Source organism: Pipistrellus kuhlii, unplaced genomic scaffold (genome assembly GCF_014108245.1).
Source record: "Pipistrellus kuhlii isolate mPipKuh1 unplaced genomic scaffold, mPipKuh1.p scaffold_m20_p_6, whole genome shotgun sequence".
Taxonomy (NCBI): Eukaryota; Metazoa; Chordata; class Mammalia; order Chiroptera; family Vespertilionidae; genus Pipistrellus; species Pipistrellus kuhlii.
In genome coordinates, this window is record NW_023425562.1 from 32035666 (window position 1) to 32054504 (window position 18839).

General features: G+C 40.6%; 1 protein-coding gene across 2 annotated transcripts in view; it reads left to right on the plus strand.

The window, feature by feature from the left end:
* Positions 1–17160, plus strand: part of MYOM1 (myomesin 1) — a 109276-nt gene extending 92116 nt beyond the window's left edge. For both annotated transcript variants that reach the window (XM_036418951.2, XM_036418952.2), the window contains 9 exons: positions 2770–2883; positions 3379–3466; positions 4740–4778; positions 4869–4974; positions 8106–8272; positions 10930–10966; positions 11232–11254; positions 13517–13572; positions 16400–17160. In XM_036418951.2, the coding sequence (XP_036274844.1) occupies positions 2770–2883; positions 3379–3466; positions 4740–4778; positions 4869–4974; positions 8106–8272; positions 10930–10966; positions 11232–11254; positions 13517–13572; positions 16400–16690 (921 nt within the window). In that variant the 3' untranslated portion in view covers positions 16691–17160. The remainder of the gene's footprint in view (positions 1–2769; positions 2884–3378; positions 3467–4739; positions 4779–4868; positions 4975–8105; positions 8273–10929; positions 10967–11231; positions 11255–13516; positions 13573–16399) is intronic.
* The last annotated feature ends 1679 nt before the right edge of the window (positions 17161–18839 follow it).

The window sequence follows — 18839 nt, forward strand, 5'->3', positions numbered from 1 at the left end:
AATAAAACAATATAAAAATATGGGAAGGCAACATGATCATTCTTATTCATTACCCACACCCTAGTCAATAAGGACAGATTATTCTGTGTGTTTTCCTAAGTAAGACTTTTCAGAGAAGCTTTAAGTTCACTGTAAATTGAAGGGAACATACAGAGATTTCCCATAATCCCCCTGTCCCCACACATGCACAGCTTCCTTCATTGACAATATCCCCAACCAGAGTGGTTCATGTGTTACAATTAAAGAGCCTGCACACGGGTCACATCATTATCACCCACAGTCTGTAGTTTACATTGGGCTTCACTCTTGATGTTGTACATTCTGTGGACATGAACAACTGTATAAATGACATATGCCAAACATTGTAGTATCATACAGAGTATTTTGACTGCTCTCAAAAGCCTCTGTGTTCCACCTGTTCAACACCACCACCACCCCCTTTATTTTTGAATTATTAATCTCAGAAGAATCTCACATTGTCTTCATTTTAGGTCAAATCTGTATTTTAAGTGGTAGATCTATTCCAGAATCATTCCAGCTACACTGCTTTTCATGAAAATTTAGCAATTTCCTATTTAAATTGTGTGACTAGTACAATAATACTTTTGTGTATTGGCCAGCTCTGCTACTGGTTTTGAGACCACCATGCTACCATGAAGAGAGGTAAAGTGTTTGCAGCCCAGAACCAATTGTTTAGTTAGGCCTTTGGAAAGATTTAGAAGAAATAATTCACACTGCATTCTGAATTATTTTGTACCTTAGCATATGGTGGTATTCAGCTGAGTGAGTCAAGTTTTGGATAAGGAACTCTGAGGGATGAGGTTGAAGTGTGAAGGTTGTGATGGTTAAAAGGTACTCCAAAGTAGAAGTGAAGCTTTGGCATTTGGCATGTAGTTGTCATTATAAAAGCCAGAACCCAAGTGCCCCAGTCTCTTGTAGGTCTGATGAAATTCAAAGAAACAGCAGTCTACCAGAAATGTATAAGAAAAATAAATTCTAGGTTTTATCCTCTCAGGAAATGACAAAGCTTAAAAACAATTTCTCAGGTAGCAGCTAAAATCCTCACTACCTCTTTCTCCTCCTAACTGTCCACTTCCATATTGCCCCCTACTGACTTTCTCCTGCACGCTGCCTACCCCATAAACCAAAGAGGCCCACATGTGCATCTTCCTCCTTTGTGTGCTACCTATTGCAGGTACACTTCTGGGAGGTGAGCTCTAGGGTTCCATCTGATGGCTTTCCTCAGGAGAATTAGCCCGTTACCCAGATTCTGGACAATCAAGGGAGCCTAGAAAGAGGTCCTGAATATTCATAATACTGTATTGATGCTGTTACAATGTCTGGAATGGCTTTCTTCTTTCAGTTTCTCTGATAAAATGTTTTCTCAAGGCCCATGTCAGTCATCTCTTCCATAAAGCCTTGCCCTTCTCAGTCTAGGTAGAATGAACCTTCCTCTGTCCTTTCATAGTTCTTTGTTTCATTATTACAGCAATTTACGTACTCTTGGCAATTACATATTCATTATAGTTAATGCAGTATGTGTAGCCAAACATTCAAACTCCTGGACTATCATGGGCCCCACTTGGAACTCGTCTACTCATAAGAATATAGGATAAGAACCCCAGGTTGCCTGCAGGGTGGTACAGGGCATTCCTCTCCTGTAGGAGTGCATATTAGAAGTGCCAGCTCAGTTGCAAGGAGATAAGATCCACTTTGGTCAGGTATAGGAAACACTGTAGCTTTTAAAACACTTCATTTCCCAAGGAGCCCATACCCCTTACAATAACTCCCTAGCAGAGTTTCCGTGGTCCCCATGAGGGACATGCACAAATTACAAGAATCAGTATAGTCAAGGAATCCCAAAGCTATGGAGTCCATTTCTAGGCCTGGGAGGGATGGATGCAGCTCGCCAATCAGGGGTAGTTTCTATTCTAAGCAGTGTTGCCTAGCAACACACTTTCTATAATTCAGAAACCAGTTGACAGGATCATAAAGAACATTTGTATTGGTCTCACTGTGTTGTTACCCATGTTGGTTCTTATTTTATTAACCCAAATGTTTTAACATTTTAAAACTTGAATATCCTTGTTTTTAATGAGTTATAACTGACATATAAGCTATAAGTTTAAAGTAAACAACATAATGATTAGATATGTGTATAGTGAGATGATTAACTGAATAACTGGACAAATGTATTTACAATTCCCCAAAGAGGAAATACAACTATAAACAAACAGATGAAGGAGATGTGTAATCTTATTTTTAAAAATTTAAACATAATCCCCCTCCACATTTATTTGCAAAGCTTCATTTATCTTTAAATACACACACACACACACACACACACACACACATAGAGAGAGAGGGGGGGGGCTTACTGGTTCTGTTCTTTTGATAAGCCATTTGTTTTATCATGTGACACAGACTATACTTTAATCTGATAGGATATGTCTCCCTATAGTTTTCAGATCTTTATTTTCATTTAAGTCTGTATGTTAGTATGTATCTAGTTTTTTTCTTTTCTTGTCCACTAGAACTATTAAAGTCAAGTTTTACTGCTGGAAATAAAGATGCTACTAATTTAGGTTTATCCATTTGTAATTCACTTTATTCTAAACTTTTTATCAGTTAAATGCTTTGAATTAATTCCTTTAGAATCTTCTAACTCTAAGGTTAGTGCTTTTCCTTTTATCTGATGCCACATTAACAACTACTCATAAGAGTTGCATTCTCTTATTATGAGAAGTGTAATTATGGTTTTCCTTCTAGGTGGCAAATATTAAGAAGGAGACCCATATTTTGTGGTATAAAGATGAGAGGGAGATATCGGTGGATGAAAAGCATGACTTTAAGGACGGTATATGTACCCTGCTTATAACAGAGGTAGGTGACTATAAGTGTAAAGCGTGATATCCAACCAATATCAGCTGGACACTACAATTTTCGTCTCTGAGCTACTTGTTTCCATAGATGGGTGAATGGCAGGGAGTTAAGTAGATCCTTCTTCATTTGCTCTTAAGCCTCATGATAACTTGTTTCCTAAAAGTACAATCAGAATAGTATTCAAGTGTAGATTTCTATCTCTTTTTTGTCTAAAAAAGCATATATGTGATCATTAGTCTTTAATATGAAGGCAGGCTAAAAGATATGGACTTATAAGTCTCAAATCAATTATAGCCATAGAAGATGAAAAATCAGCACTGCTAGGTCAAATTATAATGAATAGGTTTATCTGTAAACTGTTTGTTGCTCACATGGTTAGATGTTGTTGAGTGTGTGTTTTGATGCCAGTTCTATAAATAAGAGGGCTTTAAAAATGCAAATACCAACTCTGAGGCCGTGATATGCTACAATGTGGTATATGTATCCCTCCCTTAGTTTTCCAAGAAAGATGCTGGGATTTATGAAGTTATTCTGAAAGACGACAGAGGAAAAGATAAGAGCAGGTTGAAGCTTGTGGATGAAGGTCAGTCCCGCAGCTGCTGGGGTCTGTTTTGTGTGTTCTATTATATATACGGGTGACCAGAATTATGAGTGAGGCTGAGCAGGTGATCAAAGTCATACTGATTTTTTTGTCCACGGATTTTGCTTTAATGGAAATTCCAGCAGAGTGAACTACTGTTACATTGAAAAATCCTTCATTCTAAATTCCCCTCGAAATCAGAAGTGTACTTTTGATCCTCAGAGAATTTATAGTCCACAACCCACCAGGGGTTTATTTTCAATATAAATCATTATTTTTGTTTCAACCCTATAAAAAATGTTACAGAATCAAAAACTGTGAAAAGCCTGTTGCAAAATAATCCACCCTTAAACGATGACAAGAAAAATTTATATATGAAACTCCAAGCCTCTCAATTATTAGCCAAACATGAAAGCAATTTCCACTTTTCAGAGACTACTAAGGACATAATACATCATGATAGCAAAGACCTATATGTGACCCACAAACTTCCAATTTTGTTCCTGAACAAGATCTTTAACAATATTGGTAACAAACAGCAGAAGTCTGACTTTGATTTCACCTTCCTAACTCTTGGTGGAGATAGGACTAAATGTGTTTACTGGCAAAAAGTATTATTAGGCTGCAAAATATCAGATTATAGATGGTTAATGTATTATGAATTGATAAAATAGATAAGAAAACTTTCTCTAATAGGAACTAAGGCTTCCTGGGACTTAAGAAAAAGAGATTCTTTTTTAAAAAATATATATTTTATTGATTTTTTTACAGAGAGGAAGGGAGAGAGAGAGAGAGCTAGAAACATTGATGAGAGAGAAACATTGACCAGCTGCCTCTTGCACACCCCCTACCAGGGATGTGCCCGCAACCAATGTACATGCCCCTAACCGGAATCGAACCTGGGATCTTTCAGTCCGCAGACCGACGCTCTACCACTGAGCCAAATCGGTTTTGGCAAGAAGAAGAGATTCTTAAAGCCAAGAAACTTCCTGGAAAACTCATTGTGGCTCTTTCTCTAGAATGTAAATGTGATGAAAGTTATAGAGAATCAGAAGGGAAAATATCAAAATGAGAGCAAGGATCTTTTACAACTTGATAAAAATTGAATTATTTACTCCAAGACCACTTATTTTCAATTGGTCAACAAATTTATCTTGTGACCAGTACCCTCCACCAGACAGATAAGTTTTGAGAGCACAATGCTGATAGTTCCGAGATTTGATCTTAAAATGAGAATGTCTGTGCTAAAGCTTTGTCTGTGAATCTCCATCCACAGCCTTTCAAGAACTGATGACTGAAGTATGTAACAAAATAGGTAAGTTAAAACATTCTCACCATGACAGTGCTTCATTATTCTTCTGGTTGGGTTTACAGGTGTATGAAATATGCTATTTTCTTCTTTCAGCTTTGTCTGCTTCAGACCTGAAAATCCAGAGCACGGCTGAGGGCATCCGGCTGTACTCTCTTGTTTCTTACTACCTAGATGACCTGAAAGTTAACTGGTCCCACAAGTAAGTAATGGGAGCTTAATTGCTGTGTAGAAATTCTTTCTCCATTGAAGGGAAGAAAAAAAAAAGTTGGAAAAACAACAGTAATCCTCTGTCCTCTCAGCTAAAGAGTCGTCTGATTTCTCAGGCCTGACCTTGGTGAGTATAGGACAGAGCACCCAGACCGTTCCCTTTGCGTGAGTCAGCACTTTGCCTCAACACATATAGGGCGAAGCCAGTGAGGCCCAAGAGCATGTCTTTGTGATCTGAGAAGGGTCATAATTCATGCACATCTTTATAATGTGACCTCCACCTCCAGATGGTTGTGTTTGGACTCCCTCAGCATCTGAGAGCCAGATGCAGATTCTTTCTTTCTTCCTACACACAGCTACCCATGCTACGGTCTGGAACAAAACTGAAGCAGCATGTACCAAGAGACACCAAATTCCCCACTATATGAATTAGTGGCCTAATTCACCAAAGAAGCCTAATCTGAGAAGTGCCCAGCTTTGTTATTGTTGTTTGTAGCAACTGGCATCTTTGGTCCTTAGCATGTATCTTGTTCCCCCCCCCCCCCCCCAAAAGGCTTTGAAGATCTCAAGATCACTTTGGGAAAATGTATTTGAACTGAATTGAGCCTGAAGATCTGTTCTAATCTCGGGCTTTCTTTGTAGAGTTCTAGAGGGGTTCCATTCAGGTTCACCTCTGGGATTCCAAGAGCCAAAATAGGTTTCTAAGTCAAACCAGTTCTCCCACTTATATTGTGGATATTACCCTTAACCTCTGTGCTTCTTTGAAATTCCCTGAGCTGAAAGAGAGCAGCATCCTGGCAGAGAAATCTGATGGGCACAGCCGCCTTGAGTCCACACTAAGGATGCAGCTGACAATCCCAAAGTCTGATGACACCTACTGAGCAATAGGTCACTGCAGCACCCCCCGGAGGACACAGATAACAATGTTCATATCTTCCCTTCAGTGGGTAGTTACAATATGCCTGGTACTTCCAAGCCATTTAGATGTATGAGTTCATGTGACATAGCCAACTTTTGGAGGATATACTTCTTACTTCAGTGAAGAGGAAGGTCAGGCTGAGGGATGTGACTTGCTTAAGGTCACAAAGCAAAGTGGTGAATGGAGGGCTGAGTTCAGGCAGCTTGGCTCCGGAGACCCCCTATCGTGGCACTAGCCCTGTGTTCAAGTTGCATAAGAAGTCTAGGTTAACATTTAACCTGAGCTGGGTCCCACAGAGCAATCATTTGTGTTTTCTTTAAAATGACTTTCCTATTATGTAGAACAGTGTCTTATTATTAATTTCCTGAATTCTTAAAAAACGAGAAGTGAAAGTCCAATGTAGAATTCTTAGGGTTTCATTCCTTTATCCAATTTCTTTCAGAATATATTGTAGGAAATTATAAGTTAAGATAGATCAAATTCCAGGAAATTCCTCTGTGACATCTAAGACATTCTAATATATCAGTCTGAAGAATAAGAGAAGATAAGGTAATTGAGTCATCAATCAAAAAGCTTTCTACATCATCTCTAAAAGAATTACTTGTTCAAAAAACTTAGAACTATGAGTTTTGAACAAATTGCTATTAGTCTAACAAGGTATAAACTTCTTACATCACTTGGTTTAGTCATTTAAATAAATCTTTTTGTATCCACTTGCCTATGAAAGATTCAGGAGTCAAGGATTGTGTTCACTGTCTTTATGTAAATATGTGACATGATGAAAAAAATACTTGAAATGGGTTTTAGTCTTGACATTGCTCCTCTCTTTCCATTGATATTAAGCAAGTTATTTAATTTTCTAAATATCACTCAATAATACCTTCTTTATCTCATAACACTGATGGGCCCAACGAAAGAATGAAATTATTAATAAACCATAAAGTGCTTTACAAGTTTAAGGTACTGTTATGCATGTTAGCCAGAGATTAAAGAATTCAGACATTTATTATAGCAAAGCAGAGAACTGCCTGTCTTTCTAGCTCTCTAAGACAAATATATTGCTTAGGCCAAAGTCTATGGATACAGATGGGTTCCTTTGTCTTACATTTTATGGTATTTTAATTTTACTATCTTTTATAGAATGTATTGTGTAAGAAAAATGCTGACTATTTGAAAACAGAAACTTTTTAATGGAGATTTTTATTTTTCTATGTTTTTTTAAAGTTTATTTTGCTTATTGTAATGATAAGCAGAACACATGTTTGTTTAAGAAAATATATTTACAATATCATATGATAAGTTAGAAGGTATTTATAATATGATATTATCCATAGTTTTCCTAGTCATGTTATAAACATTTCAGGATTATACTTTAATTTTTTTCTATGCATACTTGTTAGTAAAATTAGGTAGTTCTAGTGCCTTTTCCCCTTATTTTTTGAAGTTACTTTTAACATATTTGAGAGTACATCTACCTCTACCTTTCTCTTACTTCCTCTATAAGAGCAACATTTCTAGATCCTCAGATCACAGAACAAAGGGTTCTATTTGCTTGTATTCTCTTGCAAAGAACACAATGCTTGGGTCTGCTCTTGACCTACTGTAGGACGCTGTGAAACTCACATCCAGGCACAGAGAAGGTGCCTCATTCATTTTGGCAGCAGCTCTTCTTTTCATTCACTCTTGGCCTGCCTAGTGCAGAATTACTTGTGTTTTAAATAGCTTTCTAACAACATATGTCAATAGATGCCAGCCACAGATGAACCTCCTCAGGTCTGTTTTTTATTAGCTTGTAAAAATCCGATTTATATTCATGGAGCATCTGCATGAACTATGCAGTAACATAATATGTACCTTGGCCTTTTCACTTTAAAGATTCCCTTAGTCTTACAAATAAGCGCAAGCAAAAACAAAGATAATTAATACCACTGAGAAGTATTAATGTTGCAATCTGCTTGGGCCCCAGACTGCTATTGTGAGTTAAATGTGAGCCTCTCAGACGCCCACCCTCACCCTTTACCCTGGGTCTTGAAATCCAAGTTCAGTGACTCAGGGCCCATCATTGCTCTGAAGCTGTAGACCACATGTGGATCCCATATTATTTGAAAGCCTATAAAACTTTATGGTAAGACCATCAATAAAGAAAGTAAAGGTCAGCTCTGGATGAAAGCAAACAATAATGATGTTTTCTTTGATTTGAACAGTGGGACTGCCATTAGGTACACAGACAGAGTTAAGAGCGGAGTCACTGGGGAGCAGCAGATCTGGCTGCAAATCAGTGAGCCCACTCCGAACGACCAAGGGAAATATGTAATGGAGCTTTTTGATGGCAAAACAGGACACCAGAAGACAGTGGATCTTTCTGGACAAGGTAAATGGATATTCTGCAGGTTCAAACTTACTATATAGGAGTGGGCTTTTTTAAAAGAATGAAAGGTGAGCCCTAGCTGGTTTGGCTCGGTGGATAGAGCGTCAGCCTGCAGACGCTCTATCCACCGAGTTTGATTCCAGTCAAGGGCACATGCCTAGGTTCTGGGCTCGATTGATGATTCTTCTCATCACTGATATTTCTCACTCTCCTTCCCTCTCCCTTTCTCTCTGAAGACAATTAGAAATATATTTTAAAAATAAAATAAATAAAAAGAATGAAGGGTGATAAGTGGTCAATACATTTACCTATTGAAAGATGATTGGAGATTTTAGTAAAGCAGTTTAAATTCAGCAACAGTGGTAGAAGTCAAGAATTTCAATGGGTGGAGAATCATTGAAAAGTTAGCACTACACTTTCAAGATGCGTACAAAAGAAAGGCAGGTTGATTTATGATCACTTGAGCAAGGACAAACACTGGAAAAGCATAGTTGTTATGGGATTGAAATGTGATCATGTTCATGGAGTCCAAGAAATCCGCTGAGTTGGAAGGACTAAAGATGTGAGTGAAGGGAATAATTGATGTATCAGAGTTCAGAAGGATGGAAGGGTGGAGATCCAGGGCAGGGTGGAAGTAAGTGTGAGTAAGCAATGACAAATACTGAGGACAGAAAGAAGCAGGAAAAGTTGGATCCTTATGGTCATCAGCTGAGAGGATGGTGGGGGCGGGGCTTCTGGAGAGACAAGGTAAGAGAAGAAAGTCACAGGAGATGAGGAAAAAGACCTTCCACCTGAGAACATAGATGAAAGGTGATGTGTAGCCATTAATTAAAATTTAAGAAGTTAAAACATACAGTCATAAATAAAAAATTAAAAACACTGTGCCATTTCTCTCTCCTAGTACTGTATTCTTCATCTTATTTATTATTTCCTTAAAAAAATAAAATAGTCTGTTTGAAGTTACCAGAAAAGATTGGAGACTGACTTTTTCTTCCACTTCCTCATATATTAAAATGCAACCTAGCCCTGGCTGGTTTGGCTCAGTGGATAGAGCATCGACCTGCAGACTGAAGGGTCCTGGGTTCGATTCCAGTCAAGGGCACGTGCCGGGGTTGCAGGCTCAATCCCCAGTTGGGGTGTGCAGGAGGCAGCCAATCAATGATTCTCTCTCATCATTGATGTTTCTATCTTTCTCTCCTCCCTTCCTCTCTGAAAAAAAAAAAAAAAAAATGCCAGCTAAATTTGTAATAGCTCTCAGTGTTTTAATCCTCAGAGGGTAGATTCATAATTTAGAGAATAGTCTTTCCACCCTGCCTTGAGTGGTTTTGTGCTGTCTCTTAACCTTGCCCCGCCCACCCACGATTGCTGAAGGGTCTCTGTAGGGATTGAGAGGCTGCCCCCTGGGACTACACACAGGGCCACACTGCCCAAGCCACACCCCGCAGTGACAGGGGATTTCTTCTGCAGTCCATTGGAGACTTCGAAACACAGTAGAAAAAGGAAAATAAGAGGTGGATAGATTTAAAACTTAAACTTTTTTTCTTTTTCTTTTACTCCCTCGCCCATCAGGGCTTAGTTAACTACCCTGCTCTCAAGTCCCTCTTAAGCCAAAGGCTGTGGGTTGCCTTCCAGCAGGACACGGCCACCCAACGCAGATTGGTTCGCCCGTTCCTGACTCTCCCTCAGGGTGGCGTGGGCAGAAAGAGTACTGAACTCTCAGCCTGGTTTAGCCTAACTAGTCTACCTCCAGAGACTTTAAGCCTGGCTTGATGCTCACATTTCTCCATCTGTAAAAGGAAGGGGGTGGACTAGTGTTAGATAAATATTTTCTGGATGTACAATGTTATGATTCCTAGACCACAGAGGCTCTTTAAAGGAAAGGTGAGGGCATGTGACAGGAGGTAGGGGAGGCTGGGGGAAGGTCAAGGGGGGGAAAAAAGAAGATATATGTACTACTATATATAATACTTTAAACAATAAAATTTTTTAAAAAAATAAAGTCAAGGTGGGAGAGATTTCAAAATGAAGCTGCCTTTTCACCTGACATCTTCCAAGTGGCTCACCCTGCAGTCTCAGGGAAACAGGTCATGTTAGAACTCTGTAGCTCTCCTTTCCTTGTCTGGCTTGCCTTTCATCTCTTCTCTGCACGCAGAGAAGCATTGTTTCAGGCAAGCATGGGCACGCGCTGTGGCTGCAGGAATCCCTTGTGCTCTTTCATACAAATAGGTGGGCCAGACCACCGGACATAGAAACATTTAACCGTCTAGCAAGGAGGACATGCCATGTGGGATGATTTAATAAGAGAAAAGCCTTTTTTGAAGCTCAGGATGCTTATTAGACAACTGACTTATATTTGAAACAGACCTTTACTCCCTTTTTATCCTTGGTGGAGCTAATTCTCGGCCTGCCCGTTTGAAGAGTTGAGGGTCTCTCACAGAACTGAGAACTCCTAAAATCCACTGTTCCATATTTTCTACCTAGAAAGTATTTGCTTATGTCCATCACGTTGTACAGTGAACACATAGGTGCAGTCTCATCCAGAGTCAGCTTAGTTTTATCTGCCCTGATCACATGGTCCTCACGTTGTGACTTTCAACAGCCCCTCTGTGCTGTCCATTCTAGCTGAGCAAATTCTAAACTTCTCTTTTTTCCCCTTAAAGATTATGAGGAAGCCTTTGCCGAATTCCAGAGATTAAAGTAAGTCTTTTTTTTTTTTTTTTTTTTTTTCCCCCCTCACAAAGGCCCCGTGCATGCACTAATTTCTCTGGAGCACCCTGCGTGCTGCTCCCACAGGGAGAGTCTTTCCTTTAAACAAGTGCAGGGAGACCAGTGCTTCCCCTGCTTTGTCGAACAGTAAAATGTATCTGGGGCAATGAGACACAGTCAAGGTTAGCTGCTCTGAAATAGCACTAACGCCATGTTCTTCTTTGTTTGTGTGTTTGTTTGTTTCTCTCAACCGCAGACAAGCAGCCATTGCCGAGAAAAGTAAGTAAACCTCGTTCTTGTTTATTCCTGGCATAGTTTCAAAATGTAACTTTTATTTTCTATTTTAACTGCACATGGAAAAAAAGTGGAAGTAGGTTTTTTTTTTCTTCTTTTTTTTTTTAAATCGTAGGGTTCTACACATGTTTTCATTTAGTCTCTTGGGTAAGGATGCCTATGAAAAGAAGGTCTCAGGTTACAGTATGAGAATGTCACCCAGCTCTTAACTTGAGCCAGCGATTTGGAAAAAATCTCCGGGCTGCAACTCATAAAATAGGTTGTTAATCACGTGCATCAGGCATAGCATATCAGAAACATTTGGGTACATTAAAAAAAAAGAAAAAAAAGAAATGAGGATCTTTGTAAATTCACAGCAGGTAAATCACAAGCACTCCCCATGTTCCTGAGAGGCCCGTGGGAGAAACGACCCCCAGTCAGGAAGGCCTTCCTCTCCTTTCACTGGACAGTCCCGGTGAACACACACCAAACTGTCAAGTCCCCCCAGAAATGAGTTCTACCAACTGTTTGCTTCACACATAGAGATTTCGAGAAGGACTCAGTCTCATGCCATTCCACAAGTCACAGACTGATTCGTCATAATAACTCTGGTTCTTCAGCAGTGGGGGAGGCATGACTTGAAAAATGTTGAGGGTTAAAACTTGGAGTTGTCCTGAGCTGGAGTGGAAAGGGCCTGAGCGGGGGAAGGAGTAGGAAGTGAAGTCATCTGTCTGCCTCGCAGTGGCTCCAGGCGACTTGGAATGGAACTTCTCACCTTTGCCATGTGCTGCTGTCCTCCCCCTTCTGCTCTTTCCCTCTCCCTCCCGCTCAGGCCCTGGCTTGTGAGGTGGCTGCTGGTGGTGAAAAGGGCAGACGGCAGCAGCAGGGGCCTGAGGGGAGTGTCCATGGACAAGGGAGTTTTTCTTGTTGGCACCTCCCACTCGAACACACAAGGAAAGCCATGCCTGAGGCAGCAGCAGTTGACAGCCACGCCCGTTTTGAACTCTCTTGTGGGCAAAGAGCCCAACCTTCCCTCCAGTTCCTGAACAGTTTCCTAAGATCTCTGGGCCACCACAGTTTAGAGCTGGAAGAAATGTTAGAGCTCTTCTAGCTCCATGTTTTTAAACTTCCACAAGCCATAGAACACCGAATTCACACAAAACCTTCCACACAGACCCATTATAGAAAGTGGGCAAAAGCGGAGTTATCTTCATTAGCTCCTTGACTCAATACTCCATCTTGACCTCCTCTCAGGCCCCCTCAGAGGAATCCCGTGGACGCTGTGCACATGTCTAATCTAACCCTCCCCCCATTCTGTAGATGAGGAGACTGAGGTCCGCAGTTATGTGACTTGCTTAATATCACACAGCCAGTGGCACAGGGACCCACCCAGCTGATGGCTTGGGCTTATAAGTGGTGTCAGGTGCAGTGGAATCAGCGGGAGAATGCAGTCAACACTCAGCTAAAGCTTCAGCCTGACTTAATGGAGGAGGAAATTGTAGAAATATGGATCAAGGGCTACACATTCACGAAGCAGGCCTAAAAAACGAGACATGGCAGCCACAGCATTGGTGTCAGAAAGGAGGATTTTGAGTGAGTAATAGAAGGCGTCCTACCCTGGGGCTGAGCAGTCACACACAGAATACATGGCTTGGCTAGGGAGTCAGCCCTGGATTTCAGCACCTTGGCTGAACTTTGTCTCCTCACCTTGGAGCCTTTAATACTCATGGCCATAGACAGCAGCCCTGCCAAGAACTACCAGGAAACGAGAAAGGGAAGGTGTATAGGGAAAGCCTCAAAGAAAGCCCATGTCTGCTTGAACCTCCAGATCTCCCTGACATAACACTTCTAATTATGCAACCTTTTTTCATCATAGGGAAGCCCATAAAAGAGGCCACACTGAGCTTGGAGGCTGTCTGCAGAGATCTGCTCTGCCTCCTCGAGCTGAGCCCCACTGAGCTGTGAAGGGCCAGGGCTGAAAATAGCCATGAAAATGACAGAGCAGGTCTTGGTCCAACAAAGAGATCTCAAGCTGATATTTTAGGCACAGATAGAGGCTCCTGCACTCATGAAATATGTGTATGAAGAAGGATTAACATTTCAGCATCACTGGGTCATTTTTAAATTTTACATGTTAAAAGCTGGCATAAAGTAACTGTAAGGAGAGGGAGACTAAATTGGAAAGTTAGTTCCCCCTGGGGTGGTTTTGTGAATATGATTGCTGATGCTCAATGTTCAGTGATTAAACAGAAATGCTTATTCTTGCAGATCGTGCCCGGGTGGTGGGTGGTCTCCCCGACGTGGTCACCATCCAGGAGGGCAAGGTAAGCATGGAGCACTCCTGTCCCTGCTTCTTCCACACGAGGAGTGTGTTCCAGGGCCTCACACGTTGTTCTGTCTTTGAAGATACATACCATCCTATGCAATGACTGCGTGTGCTTGACTTCAGAATAGCCAACACAAGGTTCAAAAGGCAGCCATTTCCCCAATCATCTTAATATTTTGGACCAAGCGTCAGGATGCAAGTTTGTCTAATGTGAGCACATGTAGTCTACTTAGTATCTTTCTAGAGTTGCCCTCTAAAATCACCAGGAGTGGAAAATGTTCAATCATAACTACATGACAAATGCAATTGAAGAAAGAAGTGACCTCTTAACACCTAGTGGCAAAGGGCTATCCTATTAAACGCCTCCACCTTTGAAAGGAGACATGCTGCTCCATGAATGCCTATAAGCTCTATTTCGGTTGAAAACTGATTTCTGTTCGTAAGTTTTAAATTAGCATTACCTGGCTCCATCATGATCTCTGAAAAGCAATGAACATAATTTCTAACCTGGATTCCCTTTCTTCATCCCTGGTTCATTAAAACAGGTTTAGTATCAACTCATGAACCAGGAGTTACAGTTCATTTCTAGTCAGGGCACGTAACCAGGTTTCAGACTCAATCCTCAATAGGGATCGCACAGCAGGCAGCTGATCAATCTTTTAAAGTTGCATAGATTAAGAAATGTTTCTCTCTCATCGGTGTTTCTGTTTCTCCACCCATCTCCCTTCCTCTCTCTCTAAAATCAATTTTAAAAACAAACAAACAAACAAACAAGTTTAATATACCAGTCATAGGAGTTTGGGTATTTGTAGTAGAATAAAACCTTTTCTCACTTCAAATGGTAATGAAGACATGTGATGGGTGATTGGAACTGGAGTGATAAAACAAGGTATATCTAAAAATGTAGTGAGAGGCAGGTTTCATCCACCTGTGTTTCTTCGTAGTGAAACATGACTACAGTTTAAGCTCAACCATTTATAGGGTTGCTTTTGTTTTAAACTCTATTTTTCATTTTCCTCACCTTATACAAAATATACAACTCACTGGGTCATAGTGAAAATTAAGTGACAGAAGGTATGTGAAAGTACTCTGTGATCTATAACTCAAATCTAGAGTATGGATAATAGTTTTCCATAACATCAAAGGTACTTAGTTTTGTTAAAAGTTTTAACTTCCAAGTAATCACAGTTTCCAAAACTGGGCCCACTTGGCGAAGACTAATGGCAATAGGTTGACTCATATTTTTCTTGAAATGTATTTGTAGAATAATTCAGTAAGAAGTGCTAATTAATCCTAGAAAGAAAACAGATTTCTTAATCTATGCAATTTTAAAAGATACTCATATAGAAGAGATCACAAGTGATCATGTTATTCAGAAGGATATTGTGTGTGTGCCCTAGTTATTTTTCTTATAATTACTGGACTTTAGGAAGAAAAAAATGTGAGAATGGAATTTAAAATGTGAAATAAATTCAACATTTTTGGCTCTTGGGAAATGCAAATTAAAACCACATTGAAATATCATAACACACCTATCAGAATTGCTAAAATAAAAAATAGTGACAACAGATGCTGACGAGGATGCTGAGAAACAATCACTCATACATTGCTGGTGGAAATGTAAATCAAAATTGAAGCAGCCACTCAGGAAAATAGGTTCACAATTTCTTAACATATGAAACATGCATTTACCATATGGCCAAGCAATTGCACTCCTGGGCACTTATCATAGAGAAATTAATGCTTATGTTCACAAAAAAACAAAAAAAACACAAAAAAAACCCTCTACACAAATGTTTCTAGTAGTTTTATTCATAATGGCCCAAAACAGGCCAGATAACCCTTAGAGACATGACCACACCATGGCACATACTCAATGATAAGAAGGAACAAATCATTGGTACTTGTAATAATTTGGATGAATCTACAAAGAATTATGCTGAGTGGAAAAGGAAATCCAGAAATGATACATATTGTCTGATGCTATTTATATAATGTTTTTGAAATTAGAAAATTTTAGAAACAGAAAACAGATTAGGAATGAGATTGGGAGATTGGGAGGTGGGGAGGGATGGTTATAAAGGACAACATGAGAGATCCTTGTGATGGAAATGTTCTGTATCGTGATTGAGGTGGTGGATACATGAATCTAGACAGGTGATAGAATTAAATAGAAGTAAACACACACATACACAAATGAGTACAAGTAAAACTGGGGAAATCTAAATAAGACCAATGGATTGTACAATGTCAATGTACTTATTGTGATGTTATGCTATAGTTTTGTAAAATGAAACTATTGAGGGGAACTGGGTAAGGGTGCACAGGATCTCTCTATTATTCATTACAACTGTATATGAAACAGATTGGGTAGAGTCTGGGGGAGAAATAAAACAAGGAAAATGGAATTTGAAAATTCATCACATGATCTGAAACAGCTGTTAGGATTCTGCTGCTGGGCTCTGTGACGCAGTTGAAATGCAAATGTGAGCAGGTGGTGATTATGGCAATGAGACTTCTCTACCGAGACAGAGTTCGAAATGCCCTATTGGAGTAAAAGGCATCTATTTGTGTGTTTATGAGAGTGAAAATGGAGATGGGATCTGGAATAAGCATTCCCAAATCTGAGTCCCTAAGAAACCTTCTCAGGTTTGTGTTCAAGCTGTAACTCACACAGGTGCATACACATAACCGGTTCAAACCCTGATCTGGGAGGGTTATATTTATCCTCCATTGAGTCATGCCACACCATCAGAGGACCTTTGAAGTTGGATCATCATTATATCTGATATCTCCCTTTTCCTCTCCTAAAACCTGTTTTGCAGACACTTAATCTCACTTGCACCGTGTGGGGCGATCCAACTCCAGAGATCTCCTGGCTGAAGAATGAGAAGTCCCTGGACTCTGATGACCACTGCAACCTCAGGTTCGAAGCCGGCAAGACGGCCTTCTTTACTGTCTCCGGGGTGACCACTGCCGACTCCGGCAAGTACGGGCTGGTGGTGAAGAACAAGTACGGCTCAGAGACCATGGATTTCACCATCAGTGTGTTTATCCCAGAGGAGGAGGCGAGGATGGCTGCCGCAAAGCCTCAGACGGGCAGTAAGGCCAAGTGACCGGGCCCGCTGGGAGGGCACCAGAAGGAATCTTGTGCTACTAGTGTGCAAATGGTTTGGTTACGCGTAAGGAAGTCATGTGCTTTCTACTCCCTATTTTTGGCATGGGGGAGGAGAGTGGGGATTGTCAAATCTTGTATTCATATTTTTAAAAAAGCACCAACTAATATTTTAATAGATAAGAAAATGCCATTGGTTGCACAGATATTAGGAAAGGGTTTTAAGCAAAAGACCGGAAAAAGAGGGACATTGAATAATGATCAGAAAGCAGACGAATGTGCTGTGGAGCCGAGTTTGGATGGAGACTGCAGTTATGCTCCAGTATCCTACTGAGAACGAGACTAGTTGTTAAGCAAACCAGTATGTCTGCATGTTGTGGAGGTAGCGGTGTGCATCTCTGTGCGCGCGGTCTTTTAATTTGGAACCTCCTCGGAATTAATAAACAGCCCTCACACCTTTTCTCTTCTTCATCAGTGTTTCTCTCATTGTTACTGTTTGGCTGCTCAGTTGGGTCTCTGCTGCATCTCTCTTGTTGTTTCTTGTAGCTCGTCTTCTGATTTAAATTCCTTTGGGTTAAAGCAGGACCTTCATAGTAACATCAGGTAAGTCATCCAAGGTCAATTGAGGTTCAGGGGTGTGAAATTGCTCTGTCACTGTTCATCTGTTATCTTACTGGACAATCAATGTATTCCATTGTTAAGATACCCAAAGTAATTGAATGAGTTGTGTCAATTAAGGATAATATTGTAAAAAGGTCAGGTATATCTAGTGTTAGAATTTGGTGACTAAGGAAAAAAGAGCCCTCATTCTAAATGCAGAGAACTGCCAGATTCGGGACCTGCTCCTCTTTGCAGGACATGCCTACAGGCAGCATTCTGCTTTAGAAAATTTGGCTCTTCTCCAACTCTATTCTCAACCCACTGCCCCTCCCCATCCTCCTGACACACACACTTGAGTGCACACACACCACTGGAGGAAAATAGTAATGGTGAAAATAGGTTCCTCTCTTCTTCCTCCTGTCAAGGGTCAGGAGTGGGACAACAGACTCTCTTATACTGTTAGAAGGAGCCCCTATGAATCCTCTCCTGTGCAAAGTTCTGGACTGGAAACTGCATCTCATTTGACTGTTGCCAATTCCCTTGTCCAGCCAAGTGCCCCAAGCTATTGCTGTGACATTGAACACGGGCAGGAGAGAGATGCTGTACTGTCACTAGCAGGCATGGCAAGTAATGAGATTCCTGAGAATCAAGAGGACCCAGTGGAAGGCAGTCTGAAGTTCTCCCTCCCTCAGCAAGAAGGCTCCTTCTGGACAAGTGGACCCAGAAGGAAAGTGGACACAGCCTGGGAAGAGAGAGGAGAAAGGGATGAAGTAGGGGTGGATTTGTGTGTCAAGGAGCGGTGCAGATGAGAGGCCCCTAAGACTTCACACCGAACCTAAGTGCACCCCTCACGAGACCAGCAGCAGAGTCCCAGTGTTGGAGAAGATGGGGAGGGAGGTGTGTGCTAGCAGAACCCACTACCCCATTCCTCATTTCCATGCCATTGGAGTCAAATTGGAGCGAAAACAAGAAAGATTTTGAATCCAATAAAAACACAATCTTAAAACAATGTGTTCTAGCCCTGGTCAGCGTGGGTCAGTTGGTTGGAGCATCATCCCCTACACTGAAAGGCCTCAGTTTGATTCCCAGTCAGGGCGCTAATCCAGGTTGTGGGTTTGATCCCCGGTTGTTCGGAGCACGTACAAGAGGCGACCAATCCATGTTTCTCTCTCACATAAATGTTACTCACTCTCTCTCTCCCTCTTCCTTGCTCTTTTTCTAAAATAAATAGAAACATATCCTCAGGGAGGATTAAAAACAACAACATTGAAAACAATGTGTTCTAAATTCTGAAATTGTTTGAAAGTTTAGGAAATCAAAGTAGATTATCACTAAGATGCACGCCATCCAGCAGAGATTTTATGGAACAACGTAATGGTGAGGGAGAAAAAAGACTTTCAGATTCATAGCTCAATAAAATGGTTATTAGAATTATTTCAGCCATTATAATGACCAAACTAAATAAACTATGATTTGATGGCTTAGATAAAAAGCTGTTGTTTCTACAGGGGAAAAAGAACTAAAACTATACATCTATCAATTTAATGATG